The 25,651-nt window shown below is 44.8% G+C and overlaps 1 protein-coding gene across 1 annotated transcript; it reads right to left on the bottom strand.

The window, feature by feature from the left end:
- Positions 1–744: 744 nt before the first annotated feature.
- Positions 745–25,546, bottom strand: gpr153 (G protein-coupled receptor 153). Its single transcript, XM_084461915.1, has 7 exons — positions 25,202–25,546; positions 18,334–18,975; positions 14,480–14,909; positions 8,795–8,984; positions 6,082–6,266; positions 3,624–4,081; positions 745–3,457 (listed from the first exon to the last, which is right to left on the bottom strand). Exons 2-7 carry the CDS (start codon positions 18,702–18,704, stop codon positions 3,262–3,264), a joined length of 1,830 nt encoding a protein of 609 aa, XP_084318041.1. The 5' UTR covers positions 18,705–18,975; positions 25,202–25,546; the 3' UTR covers positions 745–3,261.
- Positions 25,547–25,651: the final 105 nt, after the last annotated feature.

Below are 25,651 nucleotides of genomic sequence, written 5' to 3'. Positions count from 1 at the left end.
TGTTTGCTTTGAAGGAAAAATGGTGAAAACACCCCATTTATATTACACACTTACCTTATAGCCTAGTGACTCTCAACTAAAAACCTTAATCACTTAGCTTTTAATGGGGAGAATGGGTGATGGCAACGAATATGTCACATAATTAGGCGTATCATTGGTGCAATAGGTGTATAAACCATTCAGACCCAGGTCGCTGCACGACCAGACCTCCAGCACACCGTGGAATTCCCCTTAGAGCTGGGATAAAGACCCGCGCCGGGGCTCAGTGACTGCGGGTAACTCGGGACAAAGCGCGGGCATTCTCCACGGACACAAAACCTTAGCAAGAGGCCCGCAGGCCGGCGCAGAATCTGCAGAGTCAGGCGTTGAACCGTGTGAAACACCTGCGGAAAGAGTCATGATTGTGCACATTTGCGTTTGGATTCAAACTGTGGATAATGGAATAGTGGACATGCGCGTGAGATTTGGCCATCCAATTTTAAGCTACCGTTTATGTCACATTCGGTAAATGTAAGCTATTCAAGATTTTGAGGTAGTTGAGTTAAGAAGTGAAAATTACTGGATTGCAGCAAGAACAACAACTTTTCATGCAGCCATTTTAAAATGAGCCTGCGTCTGATCTCCCTCTATGACAAAAAACAAAACAACAGTACAGACACACATGATATCCCGAAACATTAGCTTTATTTTTATGGTCCTTACATAATAATATTTCAGATAATCAAAAAAAAAAGAAGGTGAACATCAATAAAACGGAGTCATATGGATCAAATAATCAAAAGCAGATGTGCACCTGCGAGCAGTAATAGGCTACACCGGGAAAATATCACCCATGTTTTATACAAACGCAAAACACACTTTTAACAATTTCAATTAATGAAGTGTCTTCCATTGCAATTTCAATTGGAAGTAGTGCTTATCGTTTCAACAAAACCATCATAATAGCGACAAAAACACCAGTGATCATAATCTTTTGACAGTCAGAAGTTAACAGAGAAGGATATGTTACAAAATTAGAATCTGATACTGTAAACACAGATTAAAACGAAATTCAAAAAAGTTAATAAAGTAGGCCTAGCAAATTTCGACGAGGGAATATAACAACTCATATTTTCAAAGTTGTAACATACTGTATGTTATTGAATGGAGGGGATCACAGGTGAAGGTGCACGAACACAACCCATAAACCTGGCTTTAATGAATGACTTGGTCACAGAAGACTTAGGTACGCAAAACGCGTGCAAAGTCAATATGACAGACTGAAGATACAGGCTATATCATAGGTTCAGGGCAGGTTTCAAGTTGCATTTATTAGCCTCATCCCCACTGTAAATTATTTCATTGTAAACCTTTAACCTGTGTTGTAAATACATTCATATCAAACAAAATGTTAGTGTTCTGGAAAACAGAACCTGTAGCCAATTATTCTATGAATGGGCAAAACGTCTTATCACGAGGAAGACTTGGTCACCATGATCCATTTTACCAACAAGGCCATTCTTCCACCTGCCTTCTCAACTCCTCCATACTCTATTGGTCCTACTGGTTAAGAAGGGACAGTGCTTTCTTACCTAGAAGACCATTTAGAACATTGCAGAGGACAATGATTGGAGTCAGTTAGACATATGAGGCTAATTTCCAAGCTGCTATTTGCATTACGGTATCATCTTTAAGCCTATGGCCACATCAACTCAAGTTTGGCGCTCAGATCTGTTTTGCCATGGAGTAAAATAGTGATCCCATGGCTCCTCATCAATTCTGGTCTAAGTTGGCAAGAGAGTTATAGGCTGATAGAATATAAATTCATCCTGTCTTGTCTAATCAGTTCTGAGGAAGTTAGGGAGTGAAGAGCGCCCTCTTCTGGTTCATATGGAAAATCAGCCTCATATGTCTGTGTACATCCCAATACAACAGAAGTGACCTAAAGACTGGCCAGCACTCAGCTGCCAAGGATTAAGCACCGTTTGCAAGATAAGATACCGTTCCTGGCTGATGTATGTTTCATACCGTGTCCATGGATGGTGTGTTGTTGACGACCACACATCTGTTAACAAATATTGGCCGGGTTTCCTGAACGAGTTAAGAGGCACTTAACTCCAAAGTACTTCTTAACTCCCATAGAAAGGGTTGCTTAAGAAGGGTTCCTTAAGAAGGTTCTTTATCGGGAAACGCGGCCCTTACCTATGACTTTGGGAACCATTCCAGTCCTCAGTTAAAGGAGAACCCCAAACCATACATCCAACATACTTTCACCCTTCATATATAGCCTACAAGGCTTAATCCATACACTGCATTTGCTTTCCTTAAGAGCTTTCATGGTCGCATTTCAACTCAATTCAACCACACAACAATGCACAAGTTCAACACACTTCTATTAGGCAAACCAATCTCGGTGTTTCTCAAAGTAGGATATATTTGTAATATACATCTCCAGAGAGTAGAAGATAAAATAGTCAATATCTAGAGCTGTGTATCTCAGCGTGATTAGTAATCAAAGACTTGTTCTGGGTTATTCATGGTAGCCAGAATCAGGGGATGGATTATCTTTCATAGCTGCAACTGGAATCATGGCAGGTCTGGCCTATGGTTTCTCATCTCGTTAACGTCTTCACGATAGTTATTTGAAAGACATGCACCCATTAGATAAAACACTCCGCCATTAGATAAAACACGTTCTTTACAATATGAGATTAGAAGTCATCAAGTGCAAAAGAGTAACAAAATACCTATGTTCCCTGCCCAATCTTACAGATCGGATAGAAAACTACACCAAACAGCAAAAACAAGAGTGGAATATGATAGAAAATAGAGTCGGTGGCTCTGTGCTCTGAAAAGCCGCCATTTTGTGACTAATATTTGTTTTCCAGCACTTGCGCAATCTCTGTCATTGCTTTACGCTACTAGCCCCACCCACTAAAGCCAGGGTAGGCTGATCATGAAATGGAAAAAATCCCCAAGGCCAATAAAATCAGAGTACAAGTTTAACTTTAGGACTATAGTGGTACATAGTAAAATAGAATAGTAGTACAGTAAAAAAAAGAAAAAGTAATTTGTCCACAGCCGAATTTCTTGGTACAATAATTCCTTAATGATAATGATAGTAGGCCTAATGATAAGGGCCGGGTTTCCCGAACGGGTTAAGAAGCACTTAACTCCAAAGTACTTCTTAACTCATTCTTAACATACAAAGGGTTGCTTAAGAAGGGTTCCTTAAGAAGGTTCTTTATCGGGGAAACGCGGCCAATAGCAGTAGTAGCTCCTCTAGGTGGTGGAGCCAACGGTATCGGAGTGAAATGTAATAAAGCCGGATGTCGACGCGGGGGGGGAGCTTATAAAGCTATTTGTGCTTCCTTTACTCTCCGCCTTGCTCAGGTGCTTCTGGTCCCCCCAGCCCGCCCCCGCCCCCGCCCCCGCCCCGGCGCCGGCCCGCACCCCTCCGTGGCCTGTCCTCCCGGGCCTGTGAGGGGAGAGCTCACCGGTCCGCTGGCTCGGTCCCGGAGAGACCGGCTCCCCCTGGCGCTTCCCGTCCTGCCGGTGGCTCTCTCGCTCTCCCCCCCTCCTCGGCGAGACCGCGGGCGAGGCGCCCCCCCGCCCCCCCCCCTCCTCTATTGCGCTCCGCCTGCCGGCACAGCGCCTGCGGCTCGCGCTCGAAGTCCGTCAGCGGGAAGTGCGGGAACAGGACGGCGCGGTGCTCGTAAACGTCCGGGATGAGGGAGACGGCGGAGGCACGCCGCGGGCTCCTCATCGGGCTGGGGAGCGGCGTCTCGTCGATGAAGTTGATCACCTCGTCGCGGCTGAAACACTTGAGGCCGTCGTCGCAGAAGTCGGCGCCGAGCGCCCGCGGCAGGTGCTTGAGGGAGTGCACGCTGTCCTCAGAGCGCCGGCGCGGGCGCTGCTGCCGGCTCTCCTCGCGGTAGGAGACCAGGCTGCTCCTGCGCCTCTCGTGACGTGGCGAGCTGGAGCTGTAGCGCGGTGTCCCCCCGACGTCCTCGGTGGAGCCCCAGCGATGCAGGTAGGAGGGGATCTGGCCGCTGGTCCACATGTCGGTTTCGTCGTGGGAGTATCTTCTTGTAGGGGGCACCTGACGCAACACACAGACCGCACACCGCGCTTTAACTCGGGATCGATCGGCTCGTCAGGTGACACCTTTCAATACAGCATGAATAAATATGTCTACGGCGTAAATCAGACCTATACAATATGTAGTTTAACCTACTAACTTGTCATTACAAAATTTGGACATCCACGGTGTCGAGTATTGTCACTAATCTACATTATTAGAAAACTAATATTTCTCTACTTCTCTATTCACTGCAAGTCATTTGAGATGAATGAGGTCGCTATCCTCTCTGGTAGTTTGCTGTAAACCTCAGACTATTATGACAGCTAAGGTATTGATTATTGTCATAAGTTATAGTCCCCAAATTGATACTCACATTCCACATTGTTCTGAGAACTATGCAAGAAAGACAGGGTTTTGTCAACGAGGTACAGTATCAAGCAAAATACTGATATCAGAGCGCCACCAAGTGGTGGCTTTAAGTAAAAGCAGAAATGAGACAGCAGACCATACAGTAGCGCTGAGTGAGGGGGCAGACAGCAGGGGGCAGCAAAGCATTAGAGCTACAGGAAGTGGGGGATGAGGAGGGAGGATGGGAGTGTCCCACACAACATGATAAACCAGCCCTTATTCTGCCGATAAGCCTCTTGAGAATCAACAGCGATTCTTAAGCGGAGATCCTACTTGACTTATCAGCATATTAAAGATGAGTTGAATTCAAATTGTATCTTAAACACTATTAAACAGTCCAATCTGCACTTGATCATGCATTATAACACCGAGCCATACTTTAGGCATGCGTTCAGTTGTGACTACTGATGTATCTTTATTCATTGTCCCCATTATGTAATGTGGATTGATACTTACAGGACTGTAGATAGGCCCTTTCATAATACATCAAGACAGATGCATTAGGCAAGCCACTGTCGATGGAGTCATGACACAATGCAGTGGAATGACAGCTACTGTATACATCTCTGTTTCAATAACTGTTCAAAGATCAACCACAACTGAGATTCTATAAGAGAGATTTAATGAGTGTGTTTAATTTGAGGGATAAGATAATTCTGCTCTACATACTATATGTAACGATGTTAGATCATATATAGAGTATGTATGTACTATTCTATGTAGAATAATATGGCTTGTTGCTGCTACTACTACTACTACTACTACGTTATAACACGTGCTGGGTGCATTCTATCCTTCTGTACCTTTTTGTGCTATATTGAGTAAATAAAGATCCAACTAGGGCATTTTTAAGCAGTAGTATGGGACAAAGATGACACAGTGGTTAGATGTTTGGCAGGGTTTGTGTCGAGTAGGAGAAGAAGTTCATTCTTAGGTTTTTGCACGTCTCCACATCCAGTCTTCCAGAACCTTCTTTCCACAACATCATCAGATTTCTCTGCGCTTAAATGTTTTGAGTAGAGCGTTAGGTTTGGTGACCAATCTGTAAGCGTTGGTGTTTGGTGAATTATTTGACCTGGAAAACTGTAGGTTAGGAGACAAGCTTTGGGGTTATCAAGGAGGAGCATTTCACAGTTCTACAACTGACTGGCTTGGATGATGGATCCAACAGGTTTTTGACCAGCGTATTACTTAGCATTTGTACTGGGTTCCCTGAGTGTTTTAGTCAATGTTATTGTATGGCTAAGGGTAGTATGTAATAATACCACATCATACTGTTCATGCTCTGATATTACCGTTTCAGTTTGGATATTGTTGGTTGCAGGTTGAATGAGACCTGCATGCTCTATACAATTAGAGAAAACTTTTCAAAGCACATCTAAACTGATGGTCATATTTACCAAACATTAGTCAGCTAGAACATATTTAGACTTTTTCCCCTCAATACCCTCTGTCTGTACTGTATATATAAAAAGATTCCAGCAGGATCAATCAAGGCTAGATACTGCACAGGCCAATGGGGCTACTTCACCATGCACATTGTGATCTGTATATGAAATATGATTGAAATTTATCAAGTAAAAAATAAATAAAAATCAATAGAAATATACCTGCAGATACTGCATTTTATCTTCCTGTAGTTCCCTCAATGGATACCCTTGTGGGCCCCCCCTTTCTAATGTTGAGAATTCGTACTTGGCAATATGGTCTACCGTCATGATTCCCACCACGGAGCTATAGTCATACGGTCTGTTATATATTAAGTCGCCATGAATTCCTCCATCTTGGTTGTTTTCTGCAAACGCAGAGAAGCATACGTGTCAGGATTAACATACGTGTCCAACACACAGACAGACAGACAGACGAATAGATCATCAGAGAGACAAGTTCAATCTTTCTCTTTGGTTTTTGGGGGTCAACTTGGAAATTTGATGTTGATCAAATCAAAGCGTGGTGACTTTTCAGGAAGATAATTACAAGATTATGACTACGGGAGCTACCTAATAAATAAATTCCTCGAATGAATTGCTTCTAAATTCAGAGACCCTGTTCAAAAGATTATGACTCTTTATAATCCCTGGGCTCAGTTGGAACCATACAGCAATCATTCAAGAGTAATCATTTTACATAATGACTTGTCAAGTACATTTCTTATCCAAATTATTGTATTAGATTCAATTGAAGATAGATTTGAGATCAATTGGAGATAGGTGTAAAATGCTGATCTTGAGGCAAATGTTGGCCAGTAGGATGGGGGATGAAATTAGCTATTTGCACAGGCAGCTTAGCATGCAAGTCGGGCGCTTAGGAAACAGGAAACAACCCTTATACATACAACTGAGCTGAGTGATACAAGGCAAGCCCTCTGGAAAGAAGCAGAGAACTGGCAACATTAACAATGACAAATATACTGACTTAAGTTGTTTTTGTCTTATTCTAAACAGACAATATCATAAAGGGAGGGTGTTAAGAGGTTTGGAGGGTTGGAAACAGGGGAGGAGGGGTATCGGGTTGAGTTTAAAGAGAGGCAATACAAAAAGCAGTTAAATCCACAATGTTGGTTTCAATGCTTACATTTGTAACAATGATTATATAAGAGTAAAACTTAACTCACTGAATCTAATTGTACCGTTATATTGACATCAATTGATGTAATTGTCCTCTGATCCAAATCAGTCCATTCATGAACATTTAATTTATATGATTATCATGTGACCCAACTTTGGGACCAAATCATGTGTCTGTATTATATTATTTTGATCTCATTGTGAATGATTTGTGTGCCAAAAGTAGAAATATAAATTGAATAATTGATTTTGTTTTAGCATTTGTATAGCATAGTTCAAAAGTCTCCGATGTACCACGTTATCTGCTCTATTTTTTATTTTCTATCTGTTTAGATTTCTATTCCAACACACGAGAAACTCCTGTTGACTTCTGGTAGACACATTATTCATACTTGTGCATAAATAATACTCTGATGTGGAGATTTTTGGGACATACTGAATAAAGCGACGTGGGAAATGTCCCATTGAGACTAAAAGGAAATATGACCATCATGATATCTTTAGTGCTTTTCAGCTCTACTTCAGTTGCAACAGTATCAGTGTGGCTCAATACATCCACAAGTCTTTCCTATTTATTTCAGCATATTCTCCTGTTGAAGGCGATCTAGAGGAAGATCGCCCAGTTTAAATGCACTGAAATGAAACAAAGTAACAATGCTGCAGGAAAAGAATGTGCAGCAAAATCTTGGCATCAGTAGCACATTATAGCAAAGCATTCACTATTGAGATGTGCCCTTTATCAACAAAACAAGCACTACTCAGATCTACAGGTACTGTAGATTTTACTGTACATTCAACAGACACATTTTGTCTCGTCCTTTCCTCTCTGCTTAAAGGTCACATGATAGGTCACATGATAAATCTGACCCAATTGTCCAATCATAAAAGTACCCCAAGTGGCAGCATATGGCTTAGAGGAAGCTGAATGAATAAGTTTCCGTTTTGATATCAATGGATTTGTGAATAAACAACAACAACAACAACAACAACAACTGTATTTCTTGCTGATTACCCAGCATGCATTTAGGGCTTCTGGACCACACTATGGGTTAACTAATAGTTAGACATCCCTTCCTTAACAAGGTATCAAAGTCCTGAAATAACCGTCTCTTTTGTTCTACTATGGAGCTACTAGCTGGACAGGGCGTGACCATACATGGGCGTGCCTGGTGTGTATCGGCTGCAGATTCAACATTATTTCTAGGGACCCCGTACAGGTAGATGACTCTCGGTCACAATTTCATTCCTTTTGGGAATGAATAAAAGGTCTGAGCCAGAGCACCAGCGCCCCTGTGAATCAGGGCCAGGCTGGAGATGTCTACTCTCGTCCCATACCATCCTCCCTCTTAAGCACCCATTGTATTTTAGATTGCTATTCTTGCAATTTGCCTTCAGCACTAGATTATGCTCTTAGTCACTTGTTTTAGGAAGGAGATGCACTTATGAGTTCTGGTGAGTAGTAGTACATTGGCTTTTCCTACGTTAAATGCAATTGTTGTTAGTCGCTTTGGATAAAAGCGTCTGCTAAATGACTGTAATGTAATGTAACGTAATGTAACGTAATGGAATGTAATGTAATGTAGCTCAGACCCCCGTGCCCTGAACTCAACCCTAACCTCTACCTGAACCCTCCTTAACCTCCCTCCTCCCTGAAACCTTCACTTCCCTCATGGAGGCGGCCATCTTGGACGTCTTTACCTGAGTGTACGTAAGGCGGGCGAGGGGGAGGGGTCAGGAGGGCGCCTGGGCCACTTACCTTCATCCACGTCGTCGTTGGACATGATGGCCACGCACTTCTCCCAGACCATGCGCACGTCGGCGCGGTAGCGGTCGCACGCCCACAGGAACATGGGCAGCAGGATGGACTGGGCGATGGAGCACCACAGCACACACAGGACCATCCAGTTGTAGGAGCGGTCGTACTTCAGGCTGGCGAAGCTCACCACCTAGGAGGGGAGGGGGGGGGGGGGGGGGGTTAGCACAGTATGGTTAATGTGAGGCCTTTTGGAAGCTCACCACCTAGGAGAGGAGGGTCGGGGGGGGGGTTAGCACAGTATGGTTAATGTGAGGCCCTTTGGAAGCTCACCACCTAGGAGAGGAGGGTCGGGGGGGTGATGATACAATATATTGCAACATATTAGGATACTATAAGCAAGGCAATATATTGCGATCCCCCCCCCAAAACAATCTAGGCCTGCTACTTTTAGAAAAACCCATTGCATAAAGAACACACAATGTGATGCATAAACAAATACTGTTTATTATATATATAAAAGAAACAGCACTTCCTGCGAGAAGTGAAAGGGAAAGTCTAACGGCTAAATGCCTGCTACCATCTAGCAGCCGGAGGCTTAAATACAACACCAAAACACGTCACCACGTTGAAATATAAACATCGATACAGCGCTTCAGAGAATCCATACAATATTGCGTCACAAAATATTTAAGTGTATCGATATTTTCTTACACCCCTAATAGACGCTGCATATAATAATGCTATTGCTATCAATAATACCAGTCATAATATTCAAAGACAGCAATGGGTGCTATTGAAATCAGTCAGGCTGTACAATGAAGAATTATAGGCCCATGCAGCCAACACGTGAGATCCCAAGGATTGGGGGGTTTTGTCTAATCCCAGGGATTGTATTCTATGCATCGATTATCTGATCGATATCAGAATCCCCAGACAGACTTACACTTGTAATTCATCTCTAATGAGTTTGTCATGTAATGGGCATTTTTCCTGTTTATCTTTAAAACCTGAAACCCTCTGGGGAAATTATTTATGGTTCATTTATTAACATATTCTGTAAAATAAAACAGGAATGAATGGGGACCATGGACTTATTGATTTTGAGGTGAAATGGGCCTCTAGAGACAATTATCAAATGGGTTTGAACTGCACCAGCCAAGAGTCTATGGTATTAGGTGATCATTAGGGTGGTTCTGTATGGCCTAAGTGCACTACCTTGAGCGTCCACCAGGGTCCATGTGAGCGCTTGTTCACACTCGGTCCTGACACTTTAATCAAATTGATTAATCCAACTCATTATCTAGACAGAAGGTCACCTCCCTGGGTTTCCCCCTGGTTCAACATTCAACTACGCGATGAAGTCGATGAACGGAGTCTATTTGACATAAATACATCTTCACTATCTGTCCCGCTGTGCGCTGGCTGAGGACATCCAGACACGCAAATCAATCATCAGAGGTCAACGATGTCTTCGCAGGATATGGCCGGCCATTAGGGATTCAAATAACGTCAGTTGAACTATACTGAATCACCACCGCAGTCAGACTACACCATTATGCTGTGCTCTGCGGTGATGGAGACAAATTGGATATACATCCCAGGAAAAGCACCTTACATCACCCTGTTATGGGCCGGGGTTAGTAATGTGATGTGCCGCGTGTGTGATATGTGAGCACAGCGGGAGTGGAATTTCTCATTCAAAGTCCATATGAATGAAATGGAGGGTTGTGGTGCATAGCCGCCCATGCATTTAAATAGCTCATTACACCGGGTCACCAGGAAGTGGCAGGTCTGTTGTGCTTCAGTCATCGAACTGGATATGTGATCCGCTTTAATCATTTTAATGCTTCCTGTTGCGAGCGCGCACTTGAAGGCAGGATGGTTGTATGTGCGGGTAAGCGCTACGGACAAGAGAGGGTATCACACACCCTGAAGCGCCAACACCAGGCTTAGATAAGGCAAACAAATAAATCACATTTAATAGTTGCTTAGGGAGCATTTAGGATGTTCGGATTATACTCTCTGAACTGCTTGTGTGTGTGTGTGTGTGTGGAGGGGGGGGACCATTCAAGGTCAACACAGCAGAATAGTGGGTTTTATAGTGTTGTGAAATACACTGAAATAAACCAATACCTCATAGCAAAGAATATGCTCTCTCTTGTTGATTTTGCACAGCTAGATGTGAACATCTGGTTTACTCAAATAAAGTCTCTTGAAAAATGATGCAATCTCCAACAATAACAAGCCTTTTCTGGCCAACAAAACCAGCCAAACAAGGCTAGATTATCCATCTTGATACTGTGCATACGCATACGCACACACAAAGATTTGATCTAACATTTCCCAGCACTGGCAGCTGCATTGTCAAACTTAGGGGCCATGATGAATCTGATGATCTAGTTCAGCCCATCGTCCTGACCCCCCCAACACAGTAAATACTGGTTAGAACCAGTTCTGGACCCCATCACATAACATGTCTTGAAGGAGACATAGAAAACCTAAACACACAGGAAATCTCTGAGCTCAACACCAACTCCCGTTCGCATGACAGTCCGTGAACCGACGCACTGAAATATAGATGAGAACCTGACAGTGGAGCTGGAAACCTGAATACTGAGGAGATGAATATAGCCTCCTACAGGACAGTAAGCCCCCCAACCACTCACAAAGATGAGCACACACGAGTCTCTCTCTCCTCCAGCCAGAGCGCATAGTCTCTCGTCCAACAGGCCTCAGGCCTCTGTCTCCACAACCACGGGGAAATTACACCTGCGTTGTTGCCAGCACTTTGTCATTCCGTCCGCGCGTTTATGAGTTTGCTTTCTGTGGTCTGCTCGGCTGCGCTGTGGGCCACTGGAAGTCATTAAATTCAGCAGGGCTAAACGCTGCATTTAACCTGGCTACGCTACGTTTGTTCCCTTGGATAATTATTCGGTCTGGATGCAGCCATGGACAGTGGAAAATAAAGGGGAATCACAAACGCTGGAGCGTTGTGCATCCTTCCGCTCTGAACATGGGTTCAGTGGAAGTGGAAAGCGGCTGATGTAACGACCTGATTTCTAAATCGAAGCTGCTCTCCTTGCATCTCTGTACCTGAATGTTTTCAGCTCTACGATGATGTATTATTCAGTGCTGATTTAAAGGAGTAGAATGTTGTTAAATAGCAACATGGACACAATTGCGCCCTCTAGCTGTGGACTGGTATGGTGTGATATAGTGGGATGCACGTGAACTTGCTCAAACTGATTGTGACTGCTGAATGTGTAGGTCACATTTATTGGAGGGTCTGGGATAAATGGTGGACTAGATTGGACATACAGATATGCAATATTCTGTCATGTAATGACTTAAGTTCACTATTTTTGAGTTATCCAATGATTTATGTTGCCCTTGAAATGGTTTTAGATGCTAACTCCGTCACCTGTTCACGCCATCTTGTCTAGAGATGATCCTGATATCCTGCCATTTCTGTCCCAGTGTCTCCACACTGACTGTATTGTTACAAAAAATCTCAATAAAAAATGTACTTCATGTAATGTAATTCACTCTGTATGAAACAAACCATCTGGCACACTTCAGGTTACTTCTGCGCAGGGGCACAGGTAAAAATAATTATACATTTCATATCCACCCAAAATACTAGGCTTATGTATGAAATGATAAAGGCAAAAACTAAAGACATTTTCTCTACAATTTTAGTTCATTTTAATTCGTTTTGTAAACACACAATACAGTTTAAGTTAGTTAACGTTTTTTGTAAAGCCTAGTTTTTATTTTTATTTCAGTTAACGAAAATGTTTTTTCACACCTAGTTTTCGTTTTTTCTCTAGTTTTCTCCAACTATAATAACCTTGGTCAGTGGGTGTAGGGCAGGGGTGCCCAGTAGATCACACAGCCACCTCGGAGATAAATCTCATCTTTTGAAAAATGAGTTCACTTCGAGGAATAATGAAATAATATTGTAGATGAGGTAATGTAGACAGAGTGATAAAAATCTATGGTGCAATGAATGGTCCCTGGCAGGGCGGTATACCAGGGTACAGCCCCGAATAATACACCGACCGGGACCAGGACCAGGGTACGTGGTTATGCTGCTGTCCCTATGGTTAAAGCACCATGAGAAGGACGTGGTGTTTGATGTGTGATGAACCCTGTCTCAGGGGCAGACATACAGCATGCGTCCGTAGAAAGATCGTCAAATACATTCTTTAGACACATCAACCGCTAAATGTCAACAGACATTGATTGATACAAACTTCTGTGTCTCTGACAATGCTGCAGCAGTTCGATTTGGGGAACAGAATTCTTATTACAGTGAGGGATGGAAGGAGGAGAAAGAGGAGAATCCCACCACCCACTCACACACACACACACACACACACACACACACACACACACACACACACACACACACACACACACACACACACACACACACACACACACACTTGTCCCTGCCCCCACTGTGATGCTCTTGAAGGGCACTGGAGCAGAGATGACTGTGCGTCACACACACACACACACACACACACACACACACACACACACACACACACACACACACACACACACACACACACACACACACACACACACACACACACACACACACACACACACACACACACACACTGTATGCTCACACACATGTTCCTCCAAGCATGACCTACTTACAGCCCCAGATGAGATGGGAAACATTAAAGTTAATTTAAATAATAAAATAGCTTCATAGGAGCCTCTATGTGGAGAACACAGAGAGAGAGAGAGAGAGAGAGAGGCCTATATATATGGGGGGGGGGGGGGGTATTTAAAGTAGTCTATTTATGTTTTTCATGTCATTGATGTTTCTTATTTATTGGGCATAGATACGTTTTGGTATCTTATATGGGTGGTAAAAATTCAGTAGACCATTCAGTTAAAGAGATCGCTGAACTACCTGTACTGCTTTAAAGTCATTTATTCATAGGTTCCAAATCCTCTTATTTCACTCAATGGCCTTTGTGCCTCGTCAGGTGGCCTTTGTGACCTTACAAATTGCGTGACACCAAAGGTCATAATGCCTTGCCCCTAAAATGATGAAATTCCTACTCTGCTTAGCAGTATGATAACTGGAGGTCCTAAGTCACTGAAACATAGCTGGTTGAGGAATGTGAGAGTGACACAGTCGCTTGAGCGCCTACAGTAGTAATTTTAAAAACAGAACAGAATAATAATATATAATACAAAGTCTTTCAATTTTGCAGGGAGCCCCTTGACTGCACACTTTCATATGTCCGTAATGAGGCGTTTTCATCCAGAAGGACCACATTAAAATGCAGCACACGCTTCACATTTCAAGCCACCGAAATGTTCACCACAAGGTTCTTTGGAACGCCAAGAAATCAATTACCAATCACAGAAATCAAGAGACATAAACCTTTGGTTCCAACAAGCCACGTCACACAACACACATCCACTAAATTATCATGAAACTTGCATCATGAAATCATGAAACTTAAATCATGAAATCATGAAACTTACAGTAAATCATGAAATCATGAAACTTAAATAATGAAATCATTAAACTTAAATCATGAAACTTAAATCATGAAATCATGAAACTTAAATAATGAAATCATGAAACTTAAATAATGAAATCATGAAACTTAAAATCATGAAACTTAAATAATGAAATCTTGAACTTACCAGGATGGGGAACCCGGTGAGAAAGTCGTAGATGAAGACGATGCCGCTGATCAGATACGTGATCTGCAACGACGTCTTGAGGGGCTCCGAGCCGTCGATGGACGACCTCCTCTTCCCCTGGGCGTCCTCCACCACGATGGTGGGCACGTTGAACTTGTTCTTGTCCGCCTTGTGGCCCGACTGGATGGAGAAGGTCTGGAAGAGGGCGATGCCGATACAGATGACCCCCATCGCCACGCTCCCGCCGATCAGCAGCAGGAAGCACACGCCGAAGCCCAGGCCGATCTCCGTCACGATGAAGCGGCAGTCCTTGGCGTAGAAGCGGTCCACGGTGTCGTGCCAGCCCACGGCGGGCAGGGTGGACAGGATGAAGGACACCATCCAGATGCCCATCACGGTGTGCACCGCCTGCTTCTTGGTGTTGCTCAACCTGGAAGAGAGTCAGAGTGGGAGAGGACCGTTGTCAGATTTGCTCCGTATGAATTGAGGGCACTAGGTTTGCAACACAGCAGCCAGGAGGAACATTAAGAGTAGCTTATACTCTATACAATAGCGGATTGTATTATATTTTTGCACCTTATATTTTGAGTTATTGCTATTTTTATTGCTATTTTATTATTTTTTATTGTTATTACTATTGCACTGTGATATTATTATTACTTGGTAGACTTAGGATGTGTGCATTGGAGTACAAAGCTAAGTAAGAATGTAATTGTGTGGTTTAACCACTGTGTCTAACCATGCACATGACAAACTTCTTGAATCTTGAATCTAGCAGCCAGATGTTTTGATGTTGGATGACTGTCCATCCAAAAGAAGAAACAGCAGGTGAAAGGATCTAAAGCTCTGTGACACCGTTAGATATCTAGGAGCTCCATATCATAGGGATAGGCCTAAACGGATAGATCGAGACCATCAGCTGAGAGAGGACGGATCATGACAAGATCAGTATGTGAGTCTGTTAAACGCAAACATCTTATTACCCCTAAACGTTTGATCGATCTAGTGAACGGAGGCGGAGTGAGGGGGATCGATGGTCCGTAGATCGTCTGATCGTCCAGATCGCTCTCGTGCCCTTCGGCCCGTTGGTCCCTTTAGTCTGTGGGGGAGATCTGTGTCTCCTCTCACCTTCAAGTAATTGTTAAAGCCAAGCAATTTGCCCGATGTGTTTGTGTCCTCCGGCAGTGTGGTGCTTTACACGTGCACGGCTAAAAATACCGCAGGCATTAGGGGCGGTTATTTTTCAGATGTCGGTGTAGATTTTTTTGTTAGCTTTAATTGAGCTAATATGCTAATACATTTCCTCATAAATCAAATATGCTAAAATATAAGATTCTGATTTTATTTGTCACGTATATGACAGTGTATAATGTACAGTGAAATGTTACTACTACTATAAGTAGTGGTGTATCTGTTGTGTAGTACTTTATAGGAAAATCATCAGAGTTGTGGCGTCGAGAGGACACATTTTCAGGGCTTTACTCAAGGATCAATATTGTCTAGGAGCTTTGGCGGAAAACTCAAGCTCTCTAGAGGTGAACCAAGCCGCTCTGTCTACCAACCCCCTTCCTCTCACTGCACTGGCTCAACACTGAGACATCCAACCCCCTTCCTCTCACTGCACTGGCCTAACAGTGAGACATCCAACCCCCTTCCTCTCACTGCACTGGCTGAACAGTGAGACATTCAACCCCCTTCCTCTCACTGCACTGGCTCAACAGTGAGACATCCAACCCCCCTCCTCTCACTGCACTGGCTCAACAGTGAGACATCCAACCCCCTTCCTCTCACTGCACTGGCTCAACAGTGAGACATCCAACCCCCTTCCTCTCACTGCACTGGCTTAGCATTGAGACATCCAACCCCCTTCCTCTCACTGCACTGGCTCAACAGTGAGACATCCAACCCCCCTCCTCTCACTGCACTGGCTTAGCATTGAGACATCCAACCCCCTTCCTCTCACTGCACTGGCTCAACAGTGAGACATCCAACCCCCTTCCTCTCACTGCACTGGGAGACATTCTCCTCTGTAAAAAAAATGACAAATAAGACAAACCTCATTAAATTAGTAAACATATTTAACAAATGTCTCATTAGGTTACACGGGCAGAGGCTATAGAAGCGATACATCGAGGCTTGTCCCCCGTGGCGGCATTCCAGCTCTGTGCAAAGAAGTAGGTCTCGTTGTTGCTGCTAGTTATAGCGCTCGACTTACCGGAATATGCCTGAGGTGAGAGAGAGATTTACGTCACTGACTGGGCTGCTTGAATCCATTACCAGATGGGGGGGGAGGGGGGGACTCCTTAGAGACCGTGAGCAGTGGATGAGGACAGACGTTGAAGCATTTGTTTCCAGCGCAAGGACAAAATTCATAAGTGAATCCGTCTTCAGTGTTTGCTAGCACAGAAGCGAGGCGGCCATATTCACTTCCGAGGGTGAAATAGGTCCAATTCAGAGAGAAGATTAGATGTTACATTACCCAATCCATCATCCTATCAAGTCAGAAAAAGGGAGCAGGTCAAAAGATGAATAAGATGAGATAAATCTGAGGTCGAGGACATGTTGGCTGAACAGGGGTGGAAGTGGTCGTCTTTGGGAAAATTGCTTTTTTGGGTTGAGCTAGAAAACTGCCCCAAATAACTCTGACCTGTGCATCTGTTGAAAAGTTTCGGACGGGAGACAGGGCTATTTGGAGACAGATAAATGTGTCCATAGTAAACAAGTACACCAATTGCATCGTTTTTTTTTTTTTTTTTTTGACATCATGACCGTTTCATATGCACTTGGGTCGTGACACTTTCTAGAAATTCACTCATCTGAAAATCTTTGTTCCAAGGCTTTGTGACTAGAAAATGGGGTAGAGCTGCGAAGCCATTTATAACATTCAGAAATAGCACCAGTCTCCTTAAAGCTCACAGCAAAGTCTGACTCCTGCTGTAGATCCCAGAACAAACTGAAATGGCACAGAGCCATTTCTAGTCACTTCTGGTAGTAAAAGAAGGTTATGAAGCAGTGACCTCTGTCCCTAATTGATTGTTCTCGTGTGCAGACGTTTGTACTTCCACTTGCTGTGGGAGCCAGATGGAACTGGAGCAGTGCAGGCTCCCACATATGGGATTACCAGGGCCACCACACACAGATGTGACCAGAGCAGAGGTCTCACAGGAAATGCATCACTCTCTCTCTCTGTCTGTCTGTCTGTCTGTCTGTCTTCCAAACCAATGAATGGGAGTGAACAGACAGGTAATGTGACCCATAATGAGGATGGGCACACAGGTTTTTGCCCAGACGCTGTGAGACCGACATTATGGACCAGATGATATCACTTTGAGGTAGTGGCGGCTTTGTGAGAGACCGTCTTCCATCTCTAGAAAATCCTGTAGAAGCATATTTTTTCCCCATCATTACAGCCATAGTGAGTTCAAAGCGCATTGTGTTGCTTCTGCGTACGCAATGCGCTATACAAATAAAGTTTTATTTGATTTGATTCAGATTTAAACATTTAAGCTTTTCATCCTCTATCTATGGACAAGGAACACACCATGCAGACCTGAACTACAAAATGACGGTTATTAATGCAACTAGGGTTGCAAACTTCGGGGAATATTCCCAAAATTCCCAACAGGAATTTATGGGAATAAAGGGGAATAAGCTTGAAATTCATGGGATTTAACTAGAATAAATTCTGTTTTCCAGTTTATTCCCATAAATTCCCAATAATTCCCATGGGAAGTTCGCGAATATTCCCTAAATTCCGGAACCCTAACGGTTCTACATCCATTATGTGAACCATAAGAGACCCACGATCAACGCAACGCACCAGGAAGCCAGCGGCGACCCCGTCTGTGTCCTACCTGTAGTTGACCGGCCAGCGCACCATCCACATGCGGTGGTAGGACAGCGAGGTGACGGAGAAGCAGGTGACCAGGGTCAGGGTGTAGAAGGTGGAGACGAACACCTTGCACAGGCCCTCGTTCCACTCGTAGGCCGAGTGGCGGCGCCGCAGCGTGATGACGCCGTACATGGTGACGGGCACGGCCATGTTGAGGATGTGCGTGCCGGCCAGCGTGCAGATGAGGAACTCCAGGGGCTTCCACTTCTTCTGCTTGGCGCTGACGCTCAGGATGCCCCAAGCGTTGGCCAGGATGGACAGGCCCGAGCAGACCAGCCAGGCCAGCGCGTTGGTGCTCAGGACGTCATCCTTCATCGTCGCCTCCTCCCTCATGGTGGAGCGACGGCGCCGGCGGCCGGGGCGTGGTCGGCGGGAGGAGGAGCGGGCGTGGCCGAGGAGGAGGCGGCGGCGGTGGAGGCGGGCGAGAGGGGGCGCAAGGCGGGGGACGAGGCCGGCATCCTACCGGGGCAGGTGGGCTCTCTCCATGGGAGGGGCGCAGCGGTCAGGGGGGCGGAGCGGTCAGCGGGCAGAGGGAGGAAGTAGGTGGGGCGAAGTGTGGTGGATGAGGGAGGCGTGGCCGAGCAGAGCCAGCGCACCTACAAGCCTGGGGTGGAGGAGGAGGGGAGAGGAGGAGGGGAGAGGAGGAGGAGGAACGAGGGTGAGAGGAGGAGAGGAGGAGGGGAAAGGAGGAGGGGGAGAGGAGCAGGGGAGAGGAGGAGGGGGAGAGGAGCAGGAGAGGAGGGGAGAGGAGGAGGGAGAGGAGGGGGAGAGGAGGAGGAGGGGAGAGAGGAGGAGGAGGGAGGAGGAGAGAGGAGGAGGGGAGAGGAGGGGAGAGGAGGAGGGGAGAGGAGGGCGGAGGAGCAGAGGAGGAGGGGAGAGGTGCAGAGGAGAGAGGGAAGGAGAGGAGGAGGGGATAGGAGGGCGGAGGAGCAGAGGAGAGAGGGTGACGAGGGTGAGGGAAGGAGAGGAGGAAGGGAGGGTTGTGGGGGGACAGGGGGACAAACAGAATACAGAAGAAGAACTGTTAGAACTAGCAGTGCAGTTAGATGAACTGTTACCAAAATTCTTTTCCTCTCATCTCCCCATTCCTATGCATGACCTTTTACCGTTATGGGAAAGTGACATGGAGAGACAATTTGTCATACCCAGTGAACAGACTATTTCAGGCTATTTTTTTCCCCAGAACACGTCGTTCTGGCACACGGGAGAACACTCCCCTTCGTTCCCCACAATGAAGCGTAAAATGCTCGGCGCAGCTGGAGCCCGTGTTCACTTCCATTTCCTGTTTGTTCGGTGGTCTGTATAGTGCAGGGCCCTAGGCCACGCCCCCCGCAGGGGACACTTGAGATGACAGAAACGCGTCATCACCCTCGTCCCTTGAGCACGGCTCCCGAAGTGTCAGGCAACCGCCGCTCGACTGTACTCTTAAGAGCTACGGCAGCACAAAGAGCTTCCAGAGCCGTGTTTACTACAGACAGCCGGCGTAGCTGATCCCTTAAATGGCCGGTGGTGAGCATGTGTGATGCATCCCAGTAGTTTAAATGGCCGGTGGTGAGCATGTGTGATGCATCCCAGTAGTTTGAGCTCATTGCCCATTCAGGCCGTCCTATCAGAATGGATCAGTGCTTCTCTCGCCTGGTTTATTATTGTGGGCAGAGTTGACGGCCGCCATCCAACGCTCGCCTCAATTTCTCCCTCTGATTGCATCTCTGGACCGTACCCACAATAGACTCAGCGGAGAGCCAGCTGCCCCGACAACAAGACAGCACTAGCCGATGAGGATAGAACTCAGGCGATGCCTCATTATTCTTAATAAGCATCCCGTCACGTTTCCTGCCATACTGAGATGTGAGCAAGGGGGGGGGTGATCAAATTCAAATTGGAGATGTTTTATGTCTGGCGTGAGATTTATGAACATGTCTGAGACTGCAACAGCAAACCGACAGCTCTTTTTACTGAGGATTGGAATAATCAATTTTCAATTATACATCCTGGTGTCAGGAAAGATGGTTACAATTTTCACATATTCGGTGTGTGTCTGGAGAGAGGAAGGAATTAATGACTGGTACAAAAATTCAGGGAACTGACACAAATAATCCTCTACATTATCCAATTATACACTTTGTGCATCTGTTGTGCACGTCTTCATAGATATTGTAATACAGCAGTCTCATTTCTAGGTACATTGGATATCACAATTGTAATGCACTAGCCTGATGGATTAGCCCTGTTATTTGCAAAGTATTGTAAAGGCCAGTTACGATGGTTGCAGCCCAGTGTAAAGGTCATTTTCTCAAGGATTCACGTCTTGTTTTCTTCATGAAAAGAGCATCGGGAACAAACAAGCAACTTGTAGGTCAGTATGTTTCACATGACAGGTTCTGGGTAGGATCTGGCCATCATTCCTGGTCTGGAAATCACATTGAACACAATCCCTATTTAGCCTAGCTGAAAATGAAATCAGGATCAATAAAGCCATTTGTTATGTTTGTTGCTTTGCTTTGTGTTTAAAGAAGAATAGTACCAGTGGTAACACAAAGAGGGAAGCAGGAATGAGGCAGACAAGATGGCAGCTTAGGGACATGAGAACGATGTGGCATAATGATGGTAAAAACAACTAAAACAACAAGCATTCAGATCAAAGTTCCCTCACAATACGACTGCGAACTATTCTACCTTCACAGCAGTTAATCCAAGGACTCTGCAAACATCCCCAAGCAAACATCCCCAAGCAAACAAAACAGAGGCTAAATTGACATTTACAGTCTAAATGAGGTGAATGTTGCTCAGGTAAAAGGTTTCTCATACATGCTCTATATTTGGGACATGAGTTCTGGATAAATGACCTCTTGGTGACCTTATTCATTAGATTTAGACGGTTGTTCTTCTAGACATGTTGTTTTCAACCGTCACGCCCGGACTAGTCTAACTTGGCATCCACAGCAGAGGAAAGGTGTTTAGCATCATGGCTTCCTGGTCTGTTCCTTCGCTCTCCTGTTTGGTTTTCCCCGGGACCCATAACAGGGTTGTGTGTTGCCGTTAACGTTGCCAAAGCAGTGTGATGTCATCCCAAGACTGCAGGCCAAATATACCCCCTGCCAAAGTCCACAGATTCATCTTACAGCAATCTGACTTCATCAACATTTTCTCAACTTGCTGTCGCTATACTGGTGGTCCACCTATCAACACATACGTGAGGTATGGCCGAGAAAATATCTAAATGTTTTCTTGTCAAAAAGCAAACAAAGCAAAGAAATAAATAAAACAGCTAGCCTCATTGATCCCAATTTAATTCTTAGATAAAGGCTAGACTATTGAGTGAGTCTGAGAAATGCAGACATGGGATGGCGTCCAAACCGTACCAAGAACGATGCGCTGTATTTGTCAACACACTGCATCTGACCAACAGGTTGCTTGTATTATCAAACAAACACGTGCGATGCCAGCATTGTAAGAGGCAGAGTGAACGCCTGCTATGAGAGTTGAAGTGAAGGCCTCAGATGAAGGGTTGCGTAAGGAACCTACATTTAGTCACACGTCCTCCTACTCTTTGGATGAGTAATTTACTGCTTTGCAAATCTGTCAGTGATGCTTAGTGAAAAAACAGGGTCTATACAAGCGCATGGCTTCATCAAGGACTACAGTACCACACAGGAATAAGACTGAACAGACAGGCAGACATGTATATGGCTTGGACTGATAGAAAGATAGCTATGTTAAAGGAATAGTAAAGGGAAAATGCATGTTTAGCCCTGTTTTAAGGTTACTTATGATCATATAAATCAAAAAGCTGACAAAACTATCACTTTTGAGAAAGTCTGATAATTGCTCTACCACCGTTTTGGTCATACAATAGATGTGGATGGGCATCTTGAAAAATCATTCAAACATGCATTTTCCCTTTACTATTCCTTTAAGTGACTGGAAGATGAGCAGAGAAATTGACAGATATTTGTATATGTAAAAATGGTAAATGGACTGCACTTATATAGCGCTTTTCCACCTTAGCGGCACTAAAGAATTTGGGGTTAGGTGTCTTGCTCAAGGACACTTTGACATGTGGACAGTCGGAGCTGGGATTCGAACCACTGACCCTTTGATCACTGAACGACTACCAACTGAGCTACAGCCGCCCTGGCATACACACGTTATAGGAAAGACAGACCTAGACATGTCCTTTTAAGGGAGGGGGGTGCGTGCGGGTGTGTGTGTGTGTGTGTGTGCCTGTGTTGATGTGTGACGCTGACCTACATCTCCAGCGCCAGTCTGGGCAGCTTGGGAGGAGGGTGGGCAGCCCCGCTACGCTCCCCACGGTCGGTGCCACGTACCGGGGACCTCGCCCCTCAGCTCGGGGCTCCCCACGGGAATCGCAGACTCCTGCTGATGGCCAAGTCCGCACGCCCCTCTAACTGCCTCATATCTTGGCAAGCACATTGCTTTGATCCCACTATGAAAGTCTAGCTATTCGCCTCAGATAGCAGTGTGACTCAAAAGAGCGTCTGTTGGTCTGATAGTGAATTGTCGAGTGGGTGTTTAATGTGTGGGGATGTTGAAAAAGACGACACAAATATAGGAAAAGAACAAAGTGGTTTTGCTATCATTAACATAGGAGAACAAATACAAGCATAGCTCCACTATAGTGATGCATTATACTGCGCAGCTGTTATGGCGGCAGTTCAAATTTAACGGTGGAGTTGGAGTTCTGCCATTGAAAGCCCATCACTGTACATCTACTGTACATCTACTACTGTAAAGCTTAGTGCAGCAGCAATGACCCATGACCTCAAAAGCTACATCTCATCTTCTTAACGATTCCCTTTTAACCCTGAAAGTACAGTGCCAACATTCTGAATATTAATTGGATTTTTCATATTTAACTAGGAAACAGTTTCTAAGCTTTCAGAAAGTGTTGGAATGGTGGAATATTTTGAAAACGTTATGCGAATGACAGTTCTGTTTGAAGGGAGAAGACTCGCCATTTTCCAAGTAACTCTATACAATTTTTTTTTATATTTCTCAAGGCTCCCTTTGTACTCCCTGGCTGTCAGATTATATGCAGTGATATTTTTCACCTGAGACCACCAGACACCCTGAAAGCTTCCAGGCATTCAAGCCTCCAAATTGGCCTGCTCCTAGCCCCCGCTGTGTCGAAATCTTGCTCTAACTGAAATGTTATGGTGGTGACTTCTATTTTTCTTCTATTCTTCTATTTCTGGTCAAAAAGTATGCATCCTAACATCACTGAACTACACATTTTGAGAAGTTGATGTTTCACCATCATCCACATCTTAATATGCAAAACATAAGGTTTTCATTACTTTTTAATGTCTCTTAAATACAGGCCCCAGGTGTGGGGAGGGGCAGTTGGCAGAGCATCAGGACCACTTCCCGTCTCGGTGTTCCACACATGGCGCACACCGATTGCTATCAAATGACAGTCCTCAGCGTCCCCCTGTCCTGCACACAAACAGGCACCCTCGCCGTGTACCGTCAGCGTGATCTGTTACCGAAAGTTACCTGACACACTCATTGTCCAGATGAGTGACTAGTTGAATAGCAGCAGAGTGGCCATTCTTTCCTCCGTATTCACAAATCTCGCCCTTTTGGAACAGTGAGAATAGTGAGGTGTCATCGAGTACAAAGGCTTCGCCGGGGAGGCGGAGTCAGAGGCGGGTTAGGAGTTAGGGCTGGGTGGCGTGTTGAGTCATCTACTCCACCCAGACAGGGGACCGTGACAGCAGCGGAGGGGAGGGATCGTCCTTCAGAAGCCCAAACCTCATCCATCCCACTTATCTCCTGTGATTGATCAGTAGGTGATCAATCAGCCCGATACCTTACCACTGATCTCAAACCATCTGCAACACTTAGATCTCAGGCTGCTGCCGACAAATTCATTGATGAGTGAAATGGAAGATGGCCTACTTTGGCTGTAAATTACTTATTAAATCATACAACCCAAGACCATCCCCATTACACCTATCCATTATTATTTGACAGTTATCGTTTGACATCCTGGTTTGACAACATCTAGTTCCCTGTGTGCTACACAATAGGCCTATTTTCAGTATTCTACTGTAAATAAGTTTGGGAAGGAAGAACTCAGTCATATGACGTGACATCTTGAGCAATCTGTCACTGCCTTCGCATTGGCCTGTTCACACAAAGGTTCAGTTACTCAAGGAGTAGGGCTTACAGTAAACTAATTGTGTCGAGCAACAATCAATGGGAGATAGTGTATGACAAGCACACGTCATGCCATGCATGGATGTGTTCACGTAGTGTTCCACGATTTCCCATCTATGCGAGCAGAGAGTGAATTGGATAGAATGGGAAGTCTCAATACTCGGGTATTGTTGGCCATGAGATGTAGCCTAGACAATTCGTAGTAAGGTCATACATCATGCCACTTAGCGTCCCCAATTACCCCCAATTAAGCCATCCCCCCCACCAGCACCAGCACCACCCGCACCCATCCCGAACATTTCTTCAGCAACTTGTCAAGATTTGCGACGCAAAGCTTCGTTGAATGAAGCACAAAACATGCAAAGTGTGCACAAAAAATGCAAAGTGTTCAATTTAGAAGCTAATGTATGTTGTAAAATCAAAGAACTATCCATCTGGCTTCGAAATTACGTCAATGTAGAATTATACTTACACATAAAATACAGACAGTTTGTTTCATTGACTCAACTTCCCGTAAACCATGCATGGAGTTTCACGGTCATAACCGTAACAGTGATACAATCTACCAGTGGAATCATCAATGGTCGTGAGATACGCGTTGGTAAAAACCCTGGTTAAAAACCCTGGTTAAAATGAAGTAGTCCTACCGTTTGTAACGTGCTTCAGTCGGTTGCTTGTTCCGAATCCCTTCAAATAACTCGTTTTATGTATCTGTCTCTGTTGTAGTCCACGAAAGCACGACTCAGTCCTTTATTCCTAACGGAGAAGCGTTTTGAGCGTCAACCTCAATCATTATGCGACTTGGAAAAGGACCGATGAGTAGAAACGGTCATCATCTCACCACAGCTGGACTGCGTCCTCTTTGTTTCATGGGAAAGTAAAATGGCTAATTGTCGACCCGTTCTCCAAACTATTACAATGTCATCCCTTAAAGACACGTGTCTATGGATGTTCTAAAGTACAACATTATTTAACGAGCTAATTCAAAGCCATTATTCTCTATAGCCTACTTGATGAGGAAGATGCAGAGGAAGAGAGCTGTGAGTAAAGCGTGAATGCGTCGTGCACTCATGCGCGTCCACGATGGATGTTGCATA

This window comes from Borostomias antarcticus (genome assembly GCF_949987555.1).
Source record: "Borostomias antarcticus genome assembly, chromosome: 3".
Taxonomy (NCBI): Eukaryota; Metazoa; Chordata; class Actinopteri; order Stomiiformes; family Stomiidae; genus Borostomias; species Borostomias antarcticus.
The sequence above is the reverse complement of the archived record's forward strand: the minus strand, read 5'-3'. Positions and strand labels throughout refer to the sequence as shown.